The sequence below is a fragment of the Aptenodytes patagonicus genome, chromosome 3 (assembly GCF_965638725.1).
Source record: "Aptenodytes patagonicus chromosome 3, bAptPat1.pri.cur, whole genome shotgun sequence".
NCBI classification, from domain to species: domain Eukaryota; kingdom Metazoa; phylum Chordata; class Aves; order Sphenisciformes; family Spheniscidae; genus Aptenodytes; species Aptenodytes patagonicus.
This window is the reverse complement of record NC_134951.1, coordinates 110,891,151-110,914,954: the sequence shown is the minus strand read 5'-3', so window position 1 is coordinate 110,914,954 and position 23,804 is coordinate 110,891,151. Positions and strand designations below refer to the sequence as shown.

Sequence of the window (23,804 nt, the reverse complement as noted above, 5' to 3'; positions counted from 1 at the left end):
ATGGGCCTTCTTGTGATATAAGCAACGCATTGCATAGTATTTACCAGCTGGGTTCCGGTGGATCCTGTCCTTGGTTATCAGGGCATGTTGTTTTTGGAATGCCAGATACTTCCATGCATACTTAATTCATACTAGTCTTAATATTTTGGTTACAAATCTTTGTAGTGAATGAGGTGTTAAGTATTTAATGGTTTATTTCTCTCAATTCTTAATTAAGAGGCCAGCAGAAATGAGATACAAACACTCTCGGAATGAGTCTTTTCCTTGTGTGTTTCCATGTTCATTCCCTGAGGAGGCTGGTGCTGTTCTCACTTCATGAGAACTCTGGTGACTGCAGAAGTAGTAAAGCTAGGCAAAGATTTGTATTTCTAGTGTTAAGAACAAGAAATAGATTGTTATTTTCTTTAAAAATGCGTAGGAGTTATCTGCAAGAACAAAATGCAATATGGAGAGAGGAAGATAAGTTAAATTAATTGAAATACCTTATTTTTTGTCAGACTTCATCTATGCATTCTAGGTAAGGAAATTTAAAAAATCTGTGTACAGGAACACTTGCTTAAATACATGCTCAGAGCTAGATAAAACAAAATGTTTGGTGCAGATGTGAGTGGCTTCTGGGTGATGGTATGCACTCCCAGAAATCCCCAAGGAATACATGCGCGGGATGTGGAAACGGAGAATCATTGCTGAGGGAAAACATGGATGCTTACAAAGGCAGCATGAGGAGTAGAAAAGGGAGTTAGGGAGAGGAACAGGTTGTAAGGAAGACAGACAGCCTAGATATAGGTTGAAGCTTTGTTGTGAAAGACTTTTATTTCAGTTAACTTGTACAAATCAGTCATTTTCAAATTGCATATTAATTATGCAAGAGAAGCATGTCTTCACATGTTGAAGTTACTAGTGTACTTACATTCCTGCAAGCTGTATCAGCTTCTGTGGTGCGCATACTGCTGAGCTTGTCTCCAGAGTAGGCAGATCATCCCACTCAAAAAAATGCCCAACATACGTTGCTTCTGAAAGCGATAGGTAAAACACTTCTTGTTAGCAGAGAAGGTGTCTCTCTGGCTTGCAGTCTTGTACAACAATTACTAAAGTATCCATATGAAATTGTATGAGGCTCCCTTGTTTCCAGGTTAAAGTCTCTCCTTTCAAGATGTTTCAAAATCGGGCAGTTCCTTTGTCTTTTTTGTTTTGTTGTTTTTTTTTTTTTCTTTCCCTATCTAACTGGTATTCTACCAAAGATTCATTGAAGATTGCTCCCTTACTCTGCCTGGTCCTTGATTATTCTACTGTCTGTTAAGTATCAAGGGTTTTAACTTGCCAGTTACTATATATATATTTTTTTTTTCTCTTGAAGGTATTGTAGGTATGTGCTATATTAGTTCACCTGAAGAAGTCAGAAAAGTCAAAAAACTATATGAATTTGTGCATTTCTGTCAAATGAGTTTCTGGCAGAAATACATCAATTGTATCAAAAAGCGTCCTTCCATGTCTAAACTCAGGTGGTGTTTGATACTATAGACACCTAGAATCTCTGTACTACTACCATGATACTACTTTAATGTTGTCTAAGGGTAACAGGGAGATCTCTATGCTTAGAGTGTTTGAAAATTTTGTTGGCTAGTTTCAAATATAACTTTTAATGTTGTTCAATATTTTTTGCTGTTGGAGATGCAAAAATAATAACAAAAGAAACCACTTCTGGGATCTTTGTGGAAGAAGCAGTAATAATATGGAAGAGTATTTCAGGGAATTTGTCAGACCCCTATATGACTCCTGGTTGATGAAACTTAATGACTTCAGGGATGGCATGTGTGAAAAATGTTTTCTTATCTTCTTTTTATTATCTCAACTCCTTTAGGATGGCACCCGGCCTCCACTAGATACTGATGTAAGCCTTGAAGAAATTGCTTACAATCAACATTGTGATTGTTATACGTGAGTAGCTTCTAGTTTTGACTTTAATATTTAATGTGCAGTGCCAACAGTCCTCTGATGTGTGATAATGCGTGTTACGTTGTTGTTAAGATGATCCCTTAACTTTCAGGGTTTATAAGCCTTTTCCCTTGCGCTATTTTGCTTGCTTTCACTTGTGCTTTTTTCCAAGGAGTTGGTAGGAATATGTGGATGCCAAAGTCTCTTTCGTCTGGAATAGTCCTCTTCATGCTGTAAATACAGATCAGTAGAGGCCTCTTGGCTTTGCTTGGTTTTATAATTCTTGCGTAATCTGAGGATAAAAGAGCCCTCTCAAGTTGTGGACCTGTATATAATGATGATGAAAGCAAATTGGTTAAACAACCATTACCAACTTGTTCTGTCACACAGTTGAAAGCAATGTGTTTGACAAAGTAACGAGGGCCTATTTCAACTTCTGCTGTGGGAATACCGAGGTGTGTTTTAGGAAAGCTTGATAGCCGTATCTGTCAGAGTAATTTGCAATTGCGTTCTACAAAACTTCAAAAAGCTTTAATCTACTAAATGATTTATTAATAGTTAGTGATTTTCTGAAGTTCACAAAAGATAAAGTTTGACATGCTGCTTGTCACAATATTGCTTTTGAATCTTAGAAATGGAGGCTATCACCAGTAATGCTTTTTAGTTTGTCATTGTTTCATACTTGGGAAAGATGAGTACTTTTTCTTTCTCTCCCCCTTTCACTTGCTCACTGTCTTTTTTTTGGGGAGGGGGGGGGGGCAGGGGGTGGTTTGGTTTTTGGGTTTTGTGGTTTTTTGGTTGTGGGGTTTTTTTATGTTTGGGTCTTGGGTTTTGTTTGTTGGTTTGGGTTTTTTTGGTTGTGGGGTGGGGGGGTGGGGGGGTTTGTTTTTTGGTTTTGTTTTTTAAATACAGCAGTATTCCTAGCATCCCCAAATGAAGCATAGGGAGTTAATTGTGAAAATTTTCTTTGGTTCGCTGACTTGCAGCAGTTTGAAAGCTTGCGAAAAGTTCAACAGCTGGAAACAAATATTTAGAAAGACTGAGCTGACCATGTTTTGTGGATACTGTTATTTTAAGAGCATGTTAATTTAACTGTTGATCCAGTCTTGAGCAAGGCAATAATGGGTGATTCCATTTGAATCTTTCATAAGACTGATACAAAAAAAAAAGTATCATGTTCCCACCAAGTGACACAATATTAATCAATCCTTTGGCATTTTCAAGGATGCTGGGTGGGGTTTTTGCCTCTTCCCTTTCTCCTCATTTATTTGATTTTAATCTGTGGTTAAAATCTGGAGGACGTCATTCCATAACAAAGGTCGCAGCACTGGGTAGTCCTCAGACCTCTTTCCAGTGTTCTTAAGATGAACCTTTATGACAGCACTACCAGTCTCTTACCATCATTTGTAGTGTCTTGCCTTTCTATATGCCATCAGCAAAAGACGAGAGACACTTATCCTAAAATAACCTATCCTGTTTGTATCTGTAGAGGGGCAGACCTTTCCGCTCTAGTGCGTGAGGCTTCAATTTGTGCCTTGAGACAGGAAATGGCCCTGCAGAATACTAAAAGCAAGAAAGGTAAGAAAGCTTTACAAAAATCTTAACTGAATAGTGAGAAGATAAATGGAATGTAAAGTATTTAAGGTAGTTCAAGACAAGCATAAAGGCGTGCATGCTGTACATAAATGATTGACTTCTCAGCCAAACAAAAATTAAGTCAGATTTGTTTCAAGAGCACATAAACATCTTTGAAGTAGATGTAGGGGAGAGTACAGGAAAAAATGGTTATGCTGGAGGCTCAGCATAAATTTTTTTTCTAAAAGAATTGAACCTTGTAATCTTAAAGTTTATGTTAAATGGTAGTATAAACTGACAATTTATATACTAGACTGAGTACATCTTTACCAAATTTCCACATTACTATCAAAGACTAATTATACTGACTTATTTGCAGATTTGAGTACAGTTGTAACTGCACTCATACTGATCACATACCTTTGGCACACAGTTGTATTGTGTAACTGGATACATGCATCTAGTAGTAACAGTGCTAGGAAAATCTGAGTGCCATTTTTGATCTTAGGTGTTTAGCTCATCAGTGGCTCTTGCCAGGACTTTAACAGGGTGTTATAAATTGTTTCAAGTACAATGTCTGCCCTTCCTATCTCTGCACTTAAAACAAAAGTTGTTTTTTCCTGGTTTTTAAATTTTCTGTGCAGATAGGAAAATGTAATTGGAAATTGAAACTCTCTTATATAAAATGTGTGTGTATCTAGATTCCACCACCACCACCACCCCCAGTAATTTCATTTGTTATTTTAACCTGAAGTCAAAATGCAAAGCTGAGATGGAATTGTGACTTTTCAGATGATGTCCTTGGAAAATATGTTAGGCTTTCATTATGCCTTTGATTTCTAAGAACCATGCTGGAATTTTAATGGCTTTGAATCATTCTTTTTGATCTGGTACATATCCAGTCTCATCTGGTTTTAACAACAGTAGGTTAACAGAGCAGAATGTTTGTATTTCTTGTTTTGAGGGAACTAGCATGTTCATTTGGCAGGGGGACAGAAACAAAGTATAAAAACCTTCCCTGTTGTATGACTTGGTTACCGATTTTGCTTGCTGTAGATGGAAAACGCTCTTGATTTGAGATGGAAACTTCTGAATTTATCCTGTTTGTTCTTATAATTATCCAGAATACAGCAGGCTTGATCAAAGATGTTAATCACTTGAATTCAGCCTTCACATTTAGGGTTGCAGCCTGAGCATTTATTGTATGGGTGTGCTGGCAACCAGCAAGTCCATAATATATGCATAGCTTGATCTGCATGTTTATTGCAGCTGCTTGTTTGGGATGTCCTTGGGTTTGGATTTCTAAGATGTCAGCCCTGGCTGGTATGAAAGTGTGTAAGGTGGTTTCTGATTTGAGACCTTGTTCATTTATATCTTCAAAAGAGCAGTGTGTGTACATAGACTGGAGAATTTCTTCCTTCAGTGTTACCACAGGACATGCACAACTGACTCCCCTCCCATGCTCTGTATGGGACTGTAGATGGGTGCTGTGTGTCCTTGTCAGTCAGTACATTGGAATCACCTGGCTGAGATGAGGGCTGCTCCCTTCTGTTTTGTAGAAACTGATGCAACTTCCTTGTTACACCTGATATTTTCCCTCTGGAATAAATTCAGGGGTGTGTTGAGTTTTTTTTAACACTCAGTAGTGGTTTGCTTGAAGGGACTTTCTTAATAGTGAAAGGTATCTTCTTTGTGATACTACTTGTAAGAATCCATAAATTCTGCTTCCAACTTTAACAGTCCTAGGAGAGCTGATCATGTAAGTAAGTCACTACTGTCTGGGAGTTGCCAGATATTGCAGTTTGGAGCGGGGGGGAGGAAGAGGGGGAAAAATTGGGCAGATTTTCAGTTTTATTGGGTTCCTCTGGAGTTGTTCTTCATCACTGGCCCAGCATTTGACTGCCCAGAAGAGTCCAATATCATCTGCAAACTTGGGAGTTTCCACTTCTGGCTCCCTTTTCCAAACCACTGATGAAGATGCTGAATAAAACTCACTTCAGCAACTACTGTTGCCTGTTCCCTATCCTGAAAAGTGACCATTAAGCCTTATGCTCTATTTGATATCCTTTAATCAGCTTTCAGTCTGCCAAAGGATCTTTCCTACAATTCTTTGGAGTTTACCAGTGCTCCGGCTATAACAACAGGTTACAAGAATTGGCCAGCAGTTCTGCAGTTTCATGGACTAGTTCCTTCAGAACCTTTGGGTGAACACTATCTGGTCCTGATGACTTACTGTTAACATCCTAACTGACCTATTTTGGTTTAATACTTCCTGTATATTTCCTTCAAATTGATCTAGTTACAAAGAATGCATAGGGCATGAGAATTTCTTGACACTTCCAGCTACAAAGACAAATGCGGAGAATTCACTGACCTTCTAAACTATGACTTTATCCCTGAATGTCCCTTTTTGTACATTAATTTTTTTAAAAGATAGCCAGTGACCCCACATCACCTGCATAGCCTGTAAAGCTGATCTTAAGCAAAGAGTCTGAGACTTCTCGTTACAGCAGTTAAGAGCAAGTTTGGTTTAACAAGTGAGATTAATCAAAGTTCTATACCTTTGTGGTTGAATTTGAAAAGGAAGATCTGGTTGTTTGATACTTTCAAATTAAAGAGGAAAGGGAACCAGCTATCTGTCACTCATCTATGTAAATAAGAAAAAAAACAATTTCGTATTTGCTGTTTTAAGTACTTAGTCTTATTTTTAAAAGACTATACCTGTTGATATACTTCCATTATTTTAATATATCATAATTTATCAAGATAAATTGTTTTAAATAATCAAACATTCATACCTACTTATTCAGGCTAAATGGTTTTATCATCAGAAATCAAGGCAAATTATGTTAATGCAAGTAGCCAAGGTGTAGATTACTGACAGCTAAATTCTCCACAGTATCAAGCATTGTGCCTGCTTTTACTATGTAATGAGCCTGAAGTAGCCTAACTCACTTTCAAGGAGTGGTAAACTACCTAGCAGCAGGTGAAAGCATGCTTATATCTAGCCATAGCTAACTCAAATTAGTATCATAGACTGTTTCACCTTGACTTTTTCTGATAATCGTGTCCTTAATGATACTGATCTTCCTACCTGATCAATGCTGGTTTCTCCTTTCCCTTTCCTCCCTCCCTATAGTTGAGGCTATCTATTGTTTCACAACTTGATTAAGAAGTTACAGGTTTAAAAACAAAAGTGAAAGCAAAACTAAATTCTCATATCTTCATTTTATTATTTTATGGAGTTTTGATGACTCTAATTTGGCTTTTGTGAAAGACCAAAGTTGAACTGTTTTTTCTTTCTGTAAGTAGTGTTTCCTTGATGAAATAAGTTAAAATACTGGTACTTTAAGTTTACATCTTCATTTATACTGGTATAACTTTATATGGTAATGGGAATCTTGAATAAGAGCTTCAGAGAACTGAGATGAGAAACAGCAGCAAGGTTGTATGTTTAGTTCAGTGAACTTTAACCTTCATCTTTACTTTTAAAGCAAGTAATAATAGTTGTAGACTATTTGTTCTTCTGTTTTATACCTTAAACAAGTTCTCATCTCTTTAATTTAGTACCTTCCATCTGCTTTGTAGTCTCTTGCTATATCAGCAGAATGTTTTTGTTAAACTCAGACATCAAATATATTAATGAGGAATCTTATTTTCATGTCGGCACATCCCATTTCACATCACAAAGATCTATGCAAAGGTAGTGGCAGTACGTATCTGTGGAAGCAAAAAGTGTCATAATGAAATACATAACAAATGCACTAAATTGACTCTAAAGACATAATTTTGTGTACCTCTATCATATCTGATACTTGTGCATAATGTTAACACTACTGTACAGGTTAACTACAATGCTATCTTGGGATTCTTAAGTCTCAATTAAACAAGGCACTTGCTTGTGAGAGCAGAGGAATCCATTACTTATTTGAGGTATGCTTATGTTTTAACACACTAAAAAAAAAAGTCTGTTCAAAAGGCTATGATTAGGAATAATTACTGTGGCTAGCTGCATTAAGGTCAAAAAGGGGATTTGCATAAATTCAAAGACAGGGAGTTGAAAAAGTGAAAGCTTTCATCACATTCGTGCCAGAGAAGGCAATGGTATGAATTCAATTATTTATGAATTAGGCATCCTAGAGTAGAATGGGAATAACAACAAAAGTGTTTTCTAGGTACTTAATAACACTCTGTAGAGAAGCTTAATATTAAATATGTATAGAAAATAAAGCCCAGAACTGGAAGGGTTAAGGGACTTGAATTCTAACTGAATTTGAGGTAAACTGCAGTTAACTTGGCATCTTTGAGAATGAAATTCTCAATCTGCAGGTGGAAACATTAATATCTAAAATAACTTTCTGAAACAAATAAGTATTCTTTGGCTTAAGGTGCAAGGGATAGAGGGATGAAGATCTTGCCTAACATATTTTATGTAGCCTCCTGTCTATGATAAGAGTTCAGGTGTTTAATGCTACTCAATTACATCTCATCCAGCTGACTAGCACACGCAGTTAGTTAGGTTTCATGAATGCTGCCTTGAAATACATGCAAAAATCACTTGCTTATCACTTGCCTGCAATTTAATTTAGTAATTTATTACACTTTGTTCTTTAAGGAGGAATCAAGATTTCCCATAAACACTTCGAAGAAGCTTTTAGGAAAGTGAAGTCTTCAGTATCAAAAAAGGTAAGATAAGCTTCAATTATGCAAGACTGACTACTCCCCTGGAAAGGATACTCTTTTTATGCTAGAGACTGGTGGGAATAGTTAAGTTTGCAGTATACTTGCACGTATTTCAAACAACTGACACTACCTGTTTCTGCATTGAACAAACCTCATGTTTTTCACAAGTTCAGGAACTAAAGTCTCCCTTTTCAGCTGCAGATGATGCATTGCAGGTAGATGGATTATCATGTTATCAAGGTTATCTTTTAGTATGGCACCTTGGACTTCTCTTTGACATTCCCCTATCAGTTATTGACCTGGCCCTAACCTCTTAGGTCTGTGGAATTTTCAGTTAAAGGTCAAGGCACCAGTGTGTACCACACCTTCCCACCACCTTTTTTTCCCCCCTAGATGGATGCGACACCCAAAGATGCTCAACCATTTCTGTTAATGTGCAAAAGCCAACATTTTGACATAAGACATAAAACACTTATCATCTTAGTTTTACCAGTCTTTTCATTATTTGTCTTTGTCAAGGAAGTTTGTTTTAAAGGTTTCCTTATGACCTGTTCTTTTTAATGACTGAAAAGCTTTTCAATCATCTTAATTACTATAATTGAGAAGTTAATATATATATATATAGGAATTGTTATTGCTGCAGAGCTTTTGTGTGTAGGTCTCCATGTTGCCAAGAGTATACTGTGGCCAAAATACACTAACATATTCACTTTGAACACTAGACAGAGAATTTAACTATTTCCTTTCATTATTACTATATGTTGATGGTCAGTGACCTTTTCTAAAATTTAGAAGTGCTCTTTGGCTCCAAGACCCTTTAAAGATGGTGTTGGTTGTTGGTTTCTTCCCCTTTGCTAATCACTAAGCAAACATTTCAGAAGCAACAGCCACAAAAAACTTAAAACATCTCCTCTAACATAGCAATCACTGGTAAGTATTAGGACATAATTCCTTTTGGTTCTTAAGCATTAACCAATGTCATTCTGCATCTCAAATATCACGTCTGAGCCCTACAGTTCAGTTATATCCATCTGAAGCATTTTCAGTTAGGTATTTTGAAATACCTTTTGGAGTACAAGATACTCATCTCCCATTTCCAGATGCTACTTCCTAGCTGCTAGACACCTTCTTATGAATATTGGAAAATACAAAAAAAGCTGCATCTCACTGATTTAGTGCTTCTGACTCTTCTTTTCCCTCCCATATGCATCTCTGAGTTCAGTTAACCTGCTTTTGGTTTAATTGGTCGACTTGAGACAAACCAAAGTAAGTTCTTAAAGCTATGGAGAGACATCACCTTCTGAAGCCAGTTAGTTATTTCAGTGGAAGTTAACATCTCTAAGTATTCTGTTCCTCAAAAACAGTCATTCTGAGTGACTAGTGAAGAAGATTAACGAACAGTTACAGTTAAGTTAGACTAGCAAAAGAAGATCTTGTCTGTTCATTTTGGCAGAAGTAGATGGGGAAGTAAAGTGTCAATTCAGCAGCTCCCCTGGCAAAGGCAGCAATATCTTCTTAGAGAAGCTGCAATCTGAACCTAGCATGGCAATATTAAGTATAAAGAACTCTGCCAAAGGCTTCTGTTAATTGCATATAATTGGTGACTATTGCTGGAGAACCTCAAACAAGTCAGGGTAGGGGTTTTGTTGCCTTAGTTTTTTGTTTGTAAGTGTGTTTAAATATAGCTAGTGGCTCATATAGCTGGTTTGTTTCACTTTCTTGTTTTAATAATACATATAAAGTCACTTTTAAACATTGCATGATTTTTTACCATTGTCTGAAATCTTTTTTTCTTATGTTGACACTGCTAGGATCAAATAATGTATGAAGAACTGCATCAGTCACTGTGCAGGTGATACATTTGGACAGTTCCCAAGAGAGACTTATTCTACATTGGTGGAGAGTTTTGTAATGCCTGATGTGAAGAGACAGGTTGGAAAAAAGCTGTACTAAATCTCTCTCAGCTTTTTAAACTGTACCTGAAAAAGGTCATCATAACCTACTGCTCTAAACAATCCTTAATTTAACTATTTCCAGAATAAAAGATACAATACACACTTTCTGCTTATCACTGTTTACATTTTAAAAATGAATGCTTTTAGTGCTAAAGAGCTAATACCATTCTGATACAATATTTGGTGCCCTTAATCAGAAATCCCTCAGAGGCAGAGAGGCTAACCCCTCATAGTGTTTACATTGCTCAAACAGCTGTTTTCAACCATAAATGAAAATAGCTGTTTTCAAGAACAAGGACTCTGGAAGAATCACTGGGAGAACAGAGCTGTGAAAGTAGTCTGGGAATACGCTGCACTGTATTAACGGTATGTTAACATACCATTAATCATGCCTTTCCCAAATACAGTGACACATGATGATTGTGCTAGCACAGGTTCTCAGAGCTTCTAACAGCTTCCCTTCACCTTATCAAAAGAAACTACCTGGAGATGGCAAGCTGTCTGAAAGTTACCTAGGAGAGAATAAAGTTTGGAAATCTGAGAAGTGCCATGATAATATGACTTACCAGCCACCTAAGAAGCATTTGAAACAGTAAGGGTTATCGAACAAGCTGGTTCTTAATTATTTTTTTTAAACAGACAAATCTGCAATAACAAAAAGTTCTATTATGGGTTTGAATTTCTTAGCTCCAGTGTTTTGCTATCCTCTGGAGGAAGGAAAGTGTTACTGTTTCAAGAAACAGGCCAAGAGCCTCAAGCGCTTTTCTTTTTTGAATAAAAGAAATTCCATCTTGGAAAGAGGGTCCCAACTTTCAGCACCACAAACTGGGAATTAAGTTAAGACAAAACACTGAAATGTGACAGATACTGAGCAACTGATTTCTGAAACCTACAAGCCTTTATGGATTTTTTTACCACTGTCATAGTTCTTTAATCATTAAGCTCAGTTCCTATCTTTGATCAGTCTTATTCTTTCTAAAAGCACTGCAACCATCAGTCAAGGATCAGAACAGGAAGTAGATGATTTCTGTTAAAAGACTTTCTGTGAAATTTTCCAAGTTTGATAACACCAAACATTTTAAAAATTATTGAAAGTAATGAAATTTCCCAGTAAAACAGTAAAATAGTTTTTCTAAGCAACACTTATTCTGTAAGCATACCCCCTGCTTACTTTAATGTTTAAGAGGGAGGATGTGACCCTGACCAACCTGATCTAACTTCAAGCCTGACCTTGCCTTAAGAGGGAACAGCACCTTACAACTTAAGAGTCTTCTCTGAATTGTCGTCTGACAAAAGATCTTGCACATTTTTCCCCAAAGCTAAGTGTGGAAGGCTGTTACAAGTAACTAATCACCACATACTTGTGTTTTAAAAATACTGACACTCATGGCAGCTTGTACTTGCCACTGTGATTTTTGCACAATGTGGTATGATATTCCCTCCCTCTTCTAGGGAAGCCTGAGACTCAGTGATTCAAGTTGTGGCCCATATGACTAACAAATGAAGTCCCTGCATATAAAGCAGAAGGTGATGTGTCTGCTTGTAATTGTAAATCAGGCTCAGAGCTTTAGGAATTACTGTGATTCCCAGAAATCCAAAATGAAGGATCATCATTTTATCTCAGAGTAGTTTCACTTGTGGATGTTTGTTACTGTGAGACAGTGCAGTTAGTACATATCAGTTAAGTGACTAGTTTAATGTAAAATCATAGCTAGATGTCATATACAGAGCTATACAAGAATCACCTATGTTACATAAACTTTTTCCTGTTTTATCTACAACTACAGCTCTACAATGTGGGTTGTTTTTTTTTTTTACCACCCTTCTTAAATAAAAGGCTTTTGCTTTACAGGAAGCTACAACTGTGTCAAAGTAAAGTAAGCTGTGAACCCTTTCAGTATAAGAACACACTCACTTCACTTGAGTGTTTGAGAGTTGACCAATGAAAAAAGAATCAAGCAGGAGGCCCATGAAAACCATATATGCTACCTCAGATACCAATTTTGAAACTGTCAGCCATTTTACCTTTAGATACGATAATTCTAAAGGCTATCACCATTTTTTACCTGCCTGTGGCATGCATTGGTTTCAAAACAATAAACTGTATATAAAAACTTAGGAATAAAAAAAAGTCTAACTGTGATACAGCTTCAGTGATACAATTTAGAAATATGTCATCCTTTCTTGGGAAGATGTGGCAAGCAAGCCACTCTTTACAGTTGAAAATAACCACATGAATGATTTCTCCTTTATTGATACATGGAGGAAAATCCTGCTACCATACTTAAGGATAGCTGCAGTTGATGAGCTTATGAACAAGTCAAGCCCTGGCATACTCACCTAAGAATTTTCTCCTTCTTTCGTGTTATGATGGTATTATTCCTGTGTATATATATGGAGCAAGAAAGCAAGGTAGAACTTGCAAAGCAAGACTAAGGAAGAAATACTATTCAAGTAGTAGTAACAGTATAGTCTTGTCAAGAGTTCTAACACAAAACATGTTTAATATACAAAGTATCTGACGATCATTCTCCTTAACATGTGATAGTAGAAGAGGAAGTGGGGTGCAGGAAGGTTTGAATTTACAAGAAAATCTGAAGTTAAGTTGAAAGGCAGAAAAAGCCAGATCAGTCAAGTGTCCATGTCCTGTTTGCTTACCTTGTCTGGGCTACACGTGCATCAAGGAGCAGACAAGGGTCTGCAACTGAACTCTATTTGTTCACACAAGAAAGTGCTGCACACACACTCCTACTTTTTCTTTGGGAAATTCTGCTTAGGCTATAGTACTTATCACTGAAGAAAAAAAACTGATGAGAGACAAGTTGCAAGATCCCTTGTACATAGAAAATGGGACTCACTTTAAGGAACAAGCCTTTTCATGCAATACAGAGACCACTACTTTGTTCTGCATATGCAGCTACCGCCCCTCCTAGCAGATGTGCCTACGGGAGGTTTTCCCTCTAGTTATCTTGTTTCTGTTGGGACAAGATCAAGAAATTGTTCATCATGCCATTCTTCTCTCCCATTTCCTGAGGCTAGCCACATATCTAAATCACAATAAGATTCTGTCCCAGAGCATATTAGATGCTAACTTAAGCATGGATAGGGGGCAGAGGCAGTGCAGGGAACTGTCAGCAGGAACAAAACAAAAAAAGGCTGCCTTCATTCTTGGCTAAATAGGAAACTTTTTCAACATTTTTGTCCTCACTGAAGTCTTGTATACTACTGCAGGCTTGATTGTGAAATAGAGGATTTGATAGAGAAGAGATAATTGTGTACATAGAGTTGCAGGTTGCTATACTAAAAGCACATCTACCTGATTTAGACACACCTATTTGGCAGATTGTTTTCCTAGGACCTTGCAGAAGCAATCTTGGCAGACCCAGAAGTGGCTCCTGTGCTTTGCAATGTGCAAGCTAAAACAGCAGAACTTGCTTTGCCTAAATCTTTTGAGACTCTTTCAAATTACAGAGGAGTACACTTTCCAAAAGCTGTGTCTTAGACCACTTATGGAAGATCGCTACCTGAAAGCAACTTTTCTCCTGTTTGTCCAACAGGATTAGTATGACAGCCTGCAATCTATAGCATTGACGTTATTGGTTGTTGAACCTCATCATTAAATAAGGAATGAACAGCTTTAATTTCTACTGTGGCATGCCACTTCTGCCTCCTTGGCATTTACTCCTGTATCAGATGAAGTGAACCACTGAGCTCATTATCTAACAGTGTCTGCTTATCTAGAATAGATCCATTTCTCAACATCTGTAGACTTTAAGTGCTTGCTGGCTACATTTAAAGACTTAACCAGAGGAATTTTGAGACACAGAACCAAAAGCCTTAACTACTTTTCAACTGGCCTCTGGTTCCAGATAGGAAGTCTTGTCCTGGATCTGAAAGTATGGAGCTCTGTAGGCAGAAGGATGCACCCATTTAACACACGTTAATTGGCCACTGTTGTGGAACAGACAGGTTCAACAGCAAAACAAGAATGCCAGAGGCAAGAGTTGTTTTGAAAGAGGAATATACCCACACCTGTCCTGTGGGAAAATTCATGCTTAGTATGATCAGACTCTAGGATGCAGTACTTGTTCCACTTAAGCAGCTTCAAATAATTGGGGTGGGGAGGGGGGGGTGTGTTTTACAAGCTATGCAAGGCAGTTTATTCTGAAAACTGTAAGTTACTCTGAAAGCCCAGAAGGGGACTCAGAGCTCTGCACAATTTAACTGCAGCTAAAATATTTGGATGACATGTTTAACACTGCTGACCTAAAGTCAGCTGTGTTTTGACAGTTAAACTCCTGGCTGATTTCACATAAAGGAGAGGTCCACCAAATTGATAAACTACTAGTAAGATGCTTTAGTTACACAGAAAGGAACAAACACTAACAAGCATGTAGAAAGGACAAAGTTAACTCATTCCATCTGAACAGATTTGTAAAAACATTATAATTAGGTTAACTGTCAGGGTTCTTAATGCTCTTCAGGTTTAATTTGTTCTTCACTGGTTAGTCAAAGCTCCCTCCAACTTTCAGATAAAGTATTTCAAAAACTATACTAACCTGTTTCTGCCAGATATATTTTAACAGCATTAATGAAAACTATTTAATTCCTTAAGAAGAATAACTAGATGGTTCATATGTATTTAAAAAAATTTCATGTTTCTTATTTCTGTGCCATGCCTTTGGACTAAACACTACATTTTAAGTATGACTGGAGAAAACTAGTTTTTCATTTAGAACATACCAAACACAAGCCAAGTAGTCCAGCTGGTCTTAATTCCTTTTACCAGTGGTTCAGAAATGCTTCTAACTCTGTTTTTTTAGGGATGAAACTATGCTGCAATATAGGTTAACTTTCAGATGATCTGCTTCTGGCAAAACCCCTACTACTGAAGTTAGATGCCAAAGCCTCTTGTGTATTACACAGGAATTATATGCCTAAGAATGGTAGTTACCAATGCTTGCAAGAATCAGACCATGGTTTAGATCCAAACATAAACCTCACTGGCTCAGATTAACCTAGTCCAGTAAGTGTTCTCCAATAGGTAGCCAGTAGCATATGTTTCAGAAAGATTATGGCAAGCATAGATATCTCCCTCAGAATTCCCCACTATTCTGCAGCTCTTAAAGTGAAAATAAGATATTTATAATCAGAGTTGGAAGGGCAGATCACAGAACACCTTAAAGCAATATTTGCAATTTTAAACAAGAGAGATGGCAACTTTAGTCCTGTTTAAAAGCAGAAATTCACACACTTGCACTACCCATTGGGAGGGCAGTAAGGGGCATCAGTGATTCTATACAATAGGTAACTAAGCCCAAGTATGAAAGTTAAACTCTGAGCTCTCGGTTATCCTAGATAAACACTCCAGATAAGCAATTTCTCAACCTCAGCTTTTAGCTGTAAAACTTTTTGGAGACACTTTCCATCCTTCATTCACCTATGGCAAGCTATCAGAGAGATTTAATTCCACCATTCACTTCTTAAATTGAGAAACAGTCATGCAGACATGGCTTAAAAAGAAACTGTTTTGCAACTTGTTAAGCCTATTCAAGTCTTTCAGCCAAAATCAGTTTTCTCCCCAGTAGAAAGGCAAGGCAGTGATTCTTTACAGTTCATCTATACCACCACTCAATAGAACAGCTCTTGCATCTGCTTTAAAAATACCAAATTTCTCTAAAGCTTAAATCCTTCAGCATTAGGGGACCAGTCAAAAATTCATTCAATGTTACTTTAATCTTTGCTTCTTCATTACATGTAAAAATACCAGATAAAGTATATTTTGACATTACAGTATACCCTGAGCAATATGCTGGCTAGCTAGCATGTTATTGGCATCATAATGAAGCCACTTTGTAAGTGGTTGGCACACTTTCATACCATTTCTATTACTTAACCACAGACAAGGGCCCACACTTAAAAAAAAAAATGAAACATTAGAAACAGGACCGCCATCAAGTGAGGGTTAAAATATACCAACACATTCTTCTCAGGCACTCAGCTGCTTCAAAAAAAAAAAAAAAAAAAATCAAAGCAACCACCAAAACCCCACAAATGCAGGAGCTGGAAGCATCTAAAAATTAAGTTACTTACGGCAGACCAGTGTGGACAGTAGCTGAGACTTCCACCTTCATCAGATTCCATCTTTCAGATAAGTGAAGAACATACTGTTGGATCACCATTTGAGATTTAAGGGTGGTTTGTAGCTGTCTTTGACAGCTTAAAGCCATCATCAATGCATTAGATGATAGAAGGCAAATATACTGTGCTGAGGTCTGTAGAGATTCATTCTTCGGGGTTCAGCAAGTCTATCCATTCTCTGTTCCCAGTTTTAAAACTTCTTAAGCAAGAAGTCTGGTTTCACTACATTTTAGTATGAAAGATAGACAAGTGTTTATGTAGGCTACTGTAGGTTTAGAAAAAAAAAAACCCACAAGATCATTTAGCAACGCTTTTCTGTGTACACAAATGACTAATATGCTTAATAGGTGAAATTGTCAGGGTTTGTAGCTAGCCTTGTTTGCCACAACAGTATCTGCTTCAGTTGATTCAGTTTTCCATACAAGCCAAATTTCCAAATGAGCATAAGTATTAGAGTTAGCATCTAAAACCATGGTAACAGCAGAACCAACTAGGACAAGTCTAATCATTTTTCTTTGCAGAATTGAAGAAATGCAGACTACAACGATTTTTCAAATATGAAAACACAAATCAGTTGTATTAGGTTACCTAGTGGCTTACACAATACAATTCTAAATGCTAGCTGCTCAAGCTATATGCCAACACAAGCAGCTTAGGCAGTACGTGGGGACTCAAAGTTGGCAATTCCCCACCTTTTTACAAGGAAGTCACACAAGCCATCTCAATGCCAATTTCATTCTGATAGATTGCTCCTTTAAGGTACTTTCAGTAGAAAAGGTAGAACTTTAAAGCAGTGCTTCAAGTGACATGTTACATATTTAAACAAAAGCAGACTTAACATTTCTGTGCAAATTTAGTTCTTCCACCCGTAAGTTAGGAAACAGGTTCAACAGGTGGTTTAAGTTAACAAATCATGTTACTTAGAATTAACAGGTAAGTACAGCATTTTAACACTACAGTCACCTAAATAGCATGTTGTGGGCAGCGTACTACATTGAGAACTTTTAAAATATTAAGGAGTCAGACAGATATTTTATATAGATTTAACACCTGCCAAAGTAAATTCTGTAACAAAGTGATTTAGCATTAGGCATATAACACTGATCCTTAGGCAAACATATACACATTAAACCAATGAATCTGAGGACTGCGAGGAATGTTATAGCTGGTAGGAGTCTGCTACAAAATCCTTAAGGATGCCTTGCTATGTTGCTGTAGATCTTAATTCAGGACACTGGTGAACATCTTTAGCGAGGGGCCTTATACCAGCCACTTTAAAGCAAGCAGACATTTCAAAGTTTTTTGGTTGCCAGAAGTTTAATCTTGCTTCACTTCACCCTTTAATTGCCTTTTCATGCGTGAATATGGGCTGATTGTGTCATCCATCACAAAGTCATACAGTACTTTTATCCAAGAGTTATATTGTGGCAGGTTGTCATAGTATTCAGCGGCTATTTTCTTCACCTAAGGAGGAGATAGGAGGTTTATTTACTATTTATATTAGCACCAATCATGACAACTTTACAATCCTCAACCTGTAACTTAATGTAGAGCACAAGAAGTTTCATTTTAGATGTTAGATTCTACAGGAAAGGCTACTAGTGCCACAATGTGAAGATCTCTTGAAGTAAAAAGCAACTCCCTGGTTGTTAAGTAGACTTCATGTGAAACTTTTATATTGAAGCAAACCAGAACAAACCGCTAACACTCTGAAGTCCGTTCACTGTGCTACCTACAGATTGATGTAGCTCACAAAAACAAGCAGTTTGGTTGCTAGAAGTGGGTGACTCAGTTCAGTGCTGACTCATAGATACACAAATACCACTAAAAAGGACGTTGTAAATTCTAAGAAGAGATGTTTAAACACAGCTGTTTTTACATGTAGTTTCAAACCTCAGCAGTCAGAAGAAAAAACGTCTTATTTCTGAGGAACATCTTGTTTCTGAGGACAGACATTAAAGAACAAATATAAACTGCTTCCAAAGACTTTATTCTCAGATGTACACGCTGACTAGACCACTGTTTTAAACTAAGAGAGCTGGAGTTTCCGTTAGATATCCTTACTGATATTTAGGGCCAACCATGTAAAGCCTTAAAAACCTGAACAGGACAAAACTGATTTTTCACTAAATTCCATAGCTTTAGACAGAAGAAAAAAAATTAATCTGTGTAAGCAACAAACAAACCCAAGATATTTGCATGCCTGGTTTGGAGCTGAAGATCGTTTTGATCCGTCATCACACCTATAGAAATAGTGCATCTAGCCAGTATACTTTTATTCAACAGTAATTGCTCTCAGCTCACCAGTAACCCAGCTGGAATCCAGTGTTCAATACTTCAGTAATCTTTAGCACACAGCATAGCAGAGTCCAATCAAATTAACTACACTGTTCTAAAAGAAGGCTTTGTTTCCTTATCAGAGCTGTAGATTACGAGTCCTGTAGCAGAGCTAGGTGTTTACCTCTGCAATTAAATACTTGGAAAAAAAATTATTCTCTATTTACAACTCAAGTGCTGCTGCAAGAATTGAAATGCTGGTTCACCAGCACAGATCTAGGTATCAAAGGTGAGTTAAAGCAACTTTAGCTGTGTTTGAAAGATGAAATCTGTGAATAAGAAATCATCTGTCTTTTTTCAAAAACAAAACAACAAAAACAAAGTCTCAACAAACCAATTACAGAATTTAACTGCCCTGCTAAAGAAGTGCTGGAGCAGTTACTTCATCTACAGTTCCACCACTGACAACAGAAATAACAATCAAGCTTAGACTCCAAAGGCACAAGCTCACAAGGTCTTACTATTACCAAGTGCAGTAACAAAGCTACAAGAACACCACCACAGCTGCTGTCAAATTGCAAATCTAGTGTCTGATGAAAAACACTTTTCACTGAAGATGAGTTTTAGGTGTAACCCTGGCAGCCTGTGTTCCCATGCTCCAATTGGGAAACATGTATACAATGAGAATTAAGCTCCCGCTAAAAAGAAACCAGCAAAGATTGACATGGGGAGAAACCAGTTTGAAAATTCGCATCTGCTACTCATGCAGATGTGACAGGTCTAAGTCTTGGCTTTGAAGTCTTAATTCTGTCAACATACAGCTGATACTTACTTAGGGTTCAAAGGTTCTCACTAGAGGAAACTGAGCTGCTCCAAAATAGAAAGCTATTAAACATTTGTCAACAGTACAACAAACATTAGCAGTACCTCAAACCGTCCCTTTTCCCCACCAGAGAATGTCAGTCATAGAAGAGACTGAAGCATAAGCATGCATTACAATATCGTCCTTAAGATTTCAAAGCCAGAGCCGTCAAATCTCTGAAGGTATCTGCAACTTCTTAACTCGTTTTCTGCATACTTACAAACCAAAGAAGACAGAAGGCTGGTTGTAATTACAGAAGACTAAAGTTAGCGCTAAGTGCAAGACATGCATTTCCCCCCTTTTCCTTTTATGGAAGAGGCTTGAGCAACCAGCATATCGGAAGCTTGCTCAGGATACCACTAAAATGTTAAGTAATTACCACCTTCATCACTCCGCTTAGAAATTGTTCTGTTATTTTTGGGGGTTTTGTTGTTTGGGTTTTTTTTAATCTCCCAACTTCCATTCTTCTAACTATCAGTTTTCTACCCGATTTTCAAGTAGGGCTTATTTTAAGAAAAAGTAATAACTTTGGAAGTAAACTTACCAGTGGAAGGCTCTTGCCAGGAATATTGGGGAAGTCATGGTGTTCATTGTGATAGCCAACGTTAAAAGTGAGCAAATTAAGTGGCCCATAGTAGGAGTAAGTCTCATGTCCTTTTAAAAACATGTAATGTTCAGCTATGAAGTGTCCTGAAATCGGGTGCAAACCAAGTCCAAGTACTGAACCAGCAAGCATGTAAAAAGTGGATTTGACTCCCCATAAATAATATATCACGACATCAAAGGAAAGCTGAGCCAACAAATTGATTATTTCAAGTCGAGTAATGGGTTTGGGATTGATGCAGAGAGGTCTAATCGCATAGAAAAAAGGCTGAAGAACAATCCATATGAACTTCCTAAAACGGGTGCAGAAAAACCAGCCTTCAAAGTTGGTAGGAATGTCCACATCAATTCCATCACCTCCTAAGTAACGATGATGATCCATGTGGTATCTCTTGAAGGATATGGAGTACGGGAGACCAAGAGGGAGGTTGGCAAATATTCCAAACCATCGATTCCACATTGCTTTGCTGTTGCCAAAGGCACTATTGTGAGAGATCTCATGAATAGCCAGAGTCATGGAGTGGCTAATACAGCTTCCAAAAACATATGCCCAGAAGATTACCCATTTCCAGTCCAAGTCTTTAACTAGATAAAATGCAGTCAACTGCGCAAGAACCATCAGCACAACCACCCAGATCAAGTTGTAGTCTGGCTTCATCAACGCTTTTATCTCTGGATGTTTAGCTAGATGGGAAAGAATTAAATGAAAAAGGAATTATTCAGAAGCTCTCCTCACAGCCAACTATCACAATTAGATTACAAAAGCAGACGTAGTCATTTTTTCCCTTCCTCCCAATTAGGATTTGTCTGCAAAGGTAATGAAAACACACCACCTTTCCACTCGTGATGTTTATTGCTATAAGGAACCCTTTAGAATTAAATCATTTTAGCATTTTTTCTGTTGCTCAGCAACTACACACGTATATGGCAAGCACCAGTACCACCTCCTGCCTACCCAGGAAGGAAACCTGACAACCCACCAGTAATTCAGTAAGCTCAGGCCCGATTTAGGCATCTTACTTGAAAGCGCGGTTATTTACCACCAATACTGGGTGCCGCGATGACCTCTACGCACGACGCACCATCTATTTCTAACGGCCAGCAGACACCTTACCAATTCTCCAGCTCGTTTCCCACCCGCACGAAGGGCTCTGCGGAAGCGGGCAGCTCCGGCAGCGGGCGGGGAGCGGCGCAGCCCCCGCAGGGAGGGGTAACCGCGCCGCCCGCACCGCTGTCCGGCAGCGAGGCGCGCCCCGGCTGCCTCCGGCGCCGCTCCGCAGCTGCTCAGCGCTCGCTTCGTAGCTCAAAATGGAAGCCCGGGCCGCCCGCCCCACGTTTCGGGGCTCGGGCTCTGCCCCCGCAGGCGACGAGCCGCCCCCCGCCCCCCCCCGCTCCTTCCCTTCCCTTCCCCTCCCCTCCCCCGCGCCGCCAAGGCGGCGGCTGCCGCCTCCACGTACGCGGCCAGCGCCGCTCGCCTCACGCGGGCCCGCGCCGACTCTGGCCCCGGCCGCACGCCTCGACGCGCGCCAGCCGCCCTCCCCCCCTCCCCGCCGGGAGCCTGTAACGGCTGGCGGCGAGGGACGGGCCCTCCGCCGCGGCGCCTTCCCCGCAGCGCCCCCCGGCGCGGGCGGCCGGCAGCCATTTTGTGGGGTGTCCTCCCGCCCCCCGCCCGCCACGCAGCCGGCGGCAAGGAGCGGCGGCACCGTCGCCAGCCCTCCTCCTCACCCAGGATCTCCTTGCGGCGGTCGGCATGAGGCTGGTCCGTGTAGACCCACTCGAAATCCTCTCTGGCGACGGTGTTACCCATCCCGGCAGCGCGGCGGCGACCCCCGACCGCCCAGCCCGCCCGTGCGCCCCCCCGCTCGGCTCCGCACCGCAGCACTCGACTCGTGGCACCCCCCGGCACCGCACTTTATAGCGCCGCGGAGGCGGCTCGGCGGGCGTCCCGCCCACCACCCCGTCCTCTCTTCCCATTGGCTACTGCCGGCTGTCAGGGCCGACAGGCCCCGCCCCCGCCAGAGCTCTCGCTCCCCGCCCGCCGGCGCGGGCTCGGCCGGGCGGGGCGAGGCGCCCGGCGAAGCCGTCGCCTGAGGGGCCGGGTGGCGGCTCCCCTCGACCCCTGGCGCCTCCGCCGGGCGGAGCCGCGCCGCTGCCCAGCGGTGCGACGGTAGCGGCCGGGAAGGCACGGGCAGCCCCTCAACCCCCGCTTCCGCCGGAGGGAAGTCGCGTGTGTCCCCCTCTTCGGGGGAGAGGTCCCACCGCTCTGCCCCGGGACCGCCCGCCCGGGCGGGCTGCGGCTCCCCCGTCTTCCCGCTGGAGGCGGCGGGACTGACTCATCCCGCGCCCGCCGCGGCGCGGCGGGCTTGCGGCCAGCGCCAGCTGCCCTGCGCGTCCTTGGCGGCCGCAGGGCGGGTCCCGAGGGGCCGGGGTTTGGGGTGAGAGGGGCCGTGGCGCGCTGCCGCCTCAGGGGAGCAGACCGCGGGGAGGGATCGAGCCTCTCAAACCGGTAACGCCGCTGCCCGCGCTGTGGGTGCCTTTAATAACGCCCTATGCATAACTAATACTTAAGGAGGGAGAGACAATTCTCGGCTTGTAACGCTGGCCCTGCCTGCGGGAGCCCTCCCTCCCGCGCCGAGGCGCTGGGGGAACCCGAAGCAGCTCCTTCATCACCCGCCGTGGCGGCGAGGACGACCCGTCCTGCCAGAAGCCGGACAGGCGAAGCCTCACCAGCTTCATGTTCACCCGCCCCGCCTCTCCTGCCGCGCTTCCCGCTGCCTTTAACGATGTTTATACAGCTGTAACCGCCTGTGAGATTTCTGCCCCTCTCAGCTGCTGGGACAACCTGCCCAGAAGCCACCGCAGGCGGCCAGGCAGGCCGGGCAGTCCCACCCGACTCGCTTTCTCGAGGCTGGAAATAGAAACAGCATCTTACAGCAGCTCTTTAAAAAACACTTCTTCTTTTCCAGAGGTAAGAGATGCGTGGTTGTAAGGACTAGCTATCATTTGTCCAAAATCTAAATTTCTGTAAGCTGCCTAAAGATATTTAACTACAACGCAAAATGCCTGTGCCAAGGTCTCCGTTCTCTTCACTTCTTGTGGTAAGATATTTCAAGAACTTCTTTGACAAACTCCTCTGTAAGAACTAAACTCCATTTAATCTGTCCCTGCATCTATTTCTCATATAATATTGACTGTAGACAGTTCAGTTACAAAGATTATTTTATGTAGAAGTTGAATGACTACTTGCTTGGAATTTTAGTTGTCCATAAATCCACTCAAATTAAAATGTATTTGTAATAATGAATAAAAAAGGCTAATACGTACTAGCTGCTAAAAGCCCCATGTGCAACTGTGCAAATGTAGGGGAAATACAATCCCTACTTGAAAATGTTTACAATCTAAAGTCATGGACAAAGCACAGGATCTATAAAACATAACAGCTTCACGAATATTTTTGTTTACATGCATTTTTAATCTCTGCATATTAGGATGCGAGTTAGAAGTGAAAAAGTGAGCGAGTAGAAGAGAGATGGAAAAGTTTATTCACAGCTTTCCCCTCCTTAGTCACACAGTCTGAATTTTGTAGACTTTGTGAGGACTGGTGCAGCCTAAGAGGTATAACAGATGTTTAGGTTTCATCAAGGCATTTTGTCCTCGCAAGGGATGTTCAGTTTTACTTTTTGCTCAGCGACCACTTCACAATAAACCAGGAAGCGCAGTGAGTTACCAGTGCAGAAGCTGACTGCCAAATTCCCAGGGTCACAAGTGTTTCA

General features: G+C 40.4%; 2 protein-coding genes across 5 annotated transcripts in view; one reads left to right on the top strand and one right to left on the bottom strand.

Moving 5' to 3' along the window:
- The window catches only part of NVL (nuclear VCP like), a 45,043-nt gene extending 34,793 nt beyond the window's left edge, over positions 1–10,250 (top strand). For both annotated transcript variants that reach the window (XM_076334643.1, XM_076334642.1), the window contains 4 exons: positions 1,862–1,938; positions 3,425–3,513; positions 8,126–8,196; positions 10,005–10,250. In XM_076334643.1, coding sequence (XP_076190758.1) covers positions 1,862–1,938; positions 3,425–3,513; positions 8,126–8,196; positions 10,005–10,049 — 282 coding nt within the window. In that variant the 3' untranslated portion in view covers positions 10,050–10,250. The remainder of the gene's footprint in view (positions 1–1,861; positions 1,939–3,424; positions 3,514–8,125; positions 8,197–10,004) is intronic.
- Positions 786–21,881, bottom strand: DEGS1 (delta 4-desaturase, sphingolipid 1). Of its 3 annotated transcripts, XR_012995027.1 has the most exons (5): positions 21,757–21,881; positions 19,973–20,715; positions 16,242–17,753; positions 7,081–7,230; positions 786–1,013 (listed from the first exon to the last, which is right to left on the bottom strand). XR_012995027.1 is itself a non-coding variant. In XM_076334644.1 (3 exons), the coding sequence occupies exons 1-3, from the start codon at positions 21,836–21,838 to the stop codon at positions 17,607–17,609; spliced, it is 972 nt and encodes a 323-aa protein (XP_076190759.1). In that variant the 5' UTR covers positions 21,839–21,881; the 3' UTR covers positions 15,864–17,606. The 3 variants fall into 3 exon arrangements, 2 of the variants coding, with proteins under 2 accessions (XP_076190759.1, XP_076190760.1); XM_076334644.1 differs by lacking the exons at positions 786–1,013; positions 7,081–7,230 and having other exon boundaries at positions 15,864–17,753; XM_076334645.1 differs by lacking the exons at positions 786–1,013; positions 7,081–7,230; positions 21,757–21,881 and adding an exon at positions 21,146–21,239 and having other exon boundaries at positions 16,569–17,753.
- Between the last annotated feature and the right edge of the window lie 1,923 nt (positions 21,882–23,804).

Coding starts and splice junctions, on each gene's coding strand:
- DEGS1 (XM_076334644.1), bottom strand. CDS start 21,838: ATGGGTAACACCGTCGCCAGAGAGGATTTCGAGTGGGTCTACACGGAC. Junction 20,716..21,756: donor CCGCCGCAAGGAGATCCTGG/GTGAGGAGGAGG, acceptor TTTCCCATCTAG/CTAAACATCCAGAGATAAAA. Junction 17,754..19,972: donor CTGGCAAGAGCCTTCCACTG/GTAAGTTTACTT, acceptor TCTCCTCCTTAG/GTGAAGAAAATAGCCGCTGA.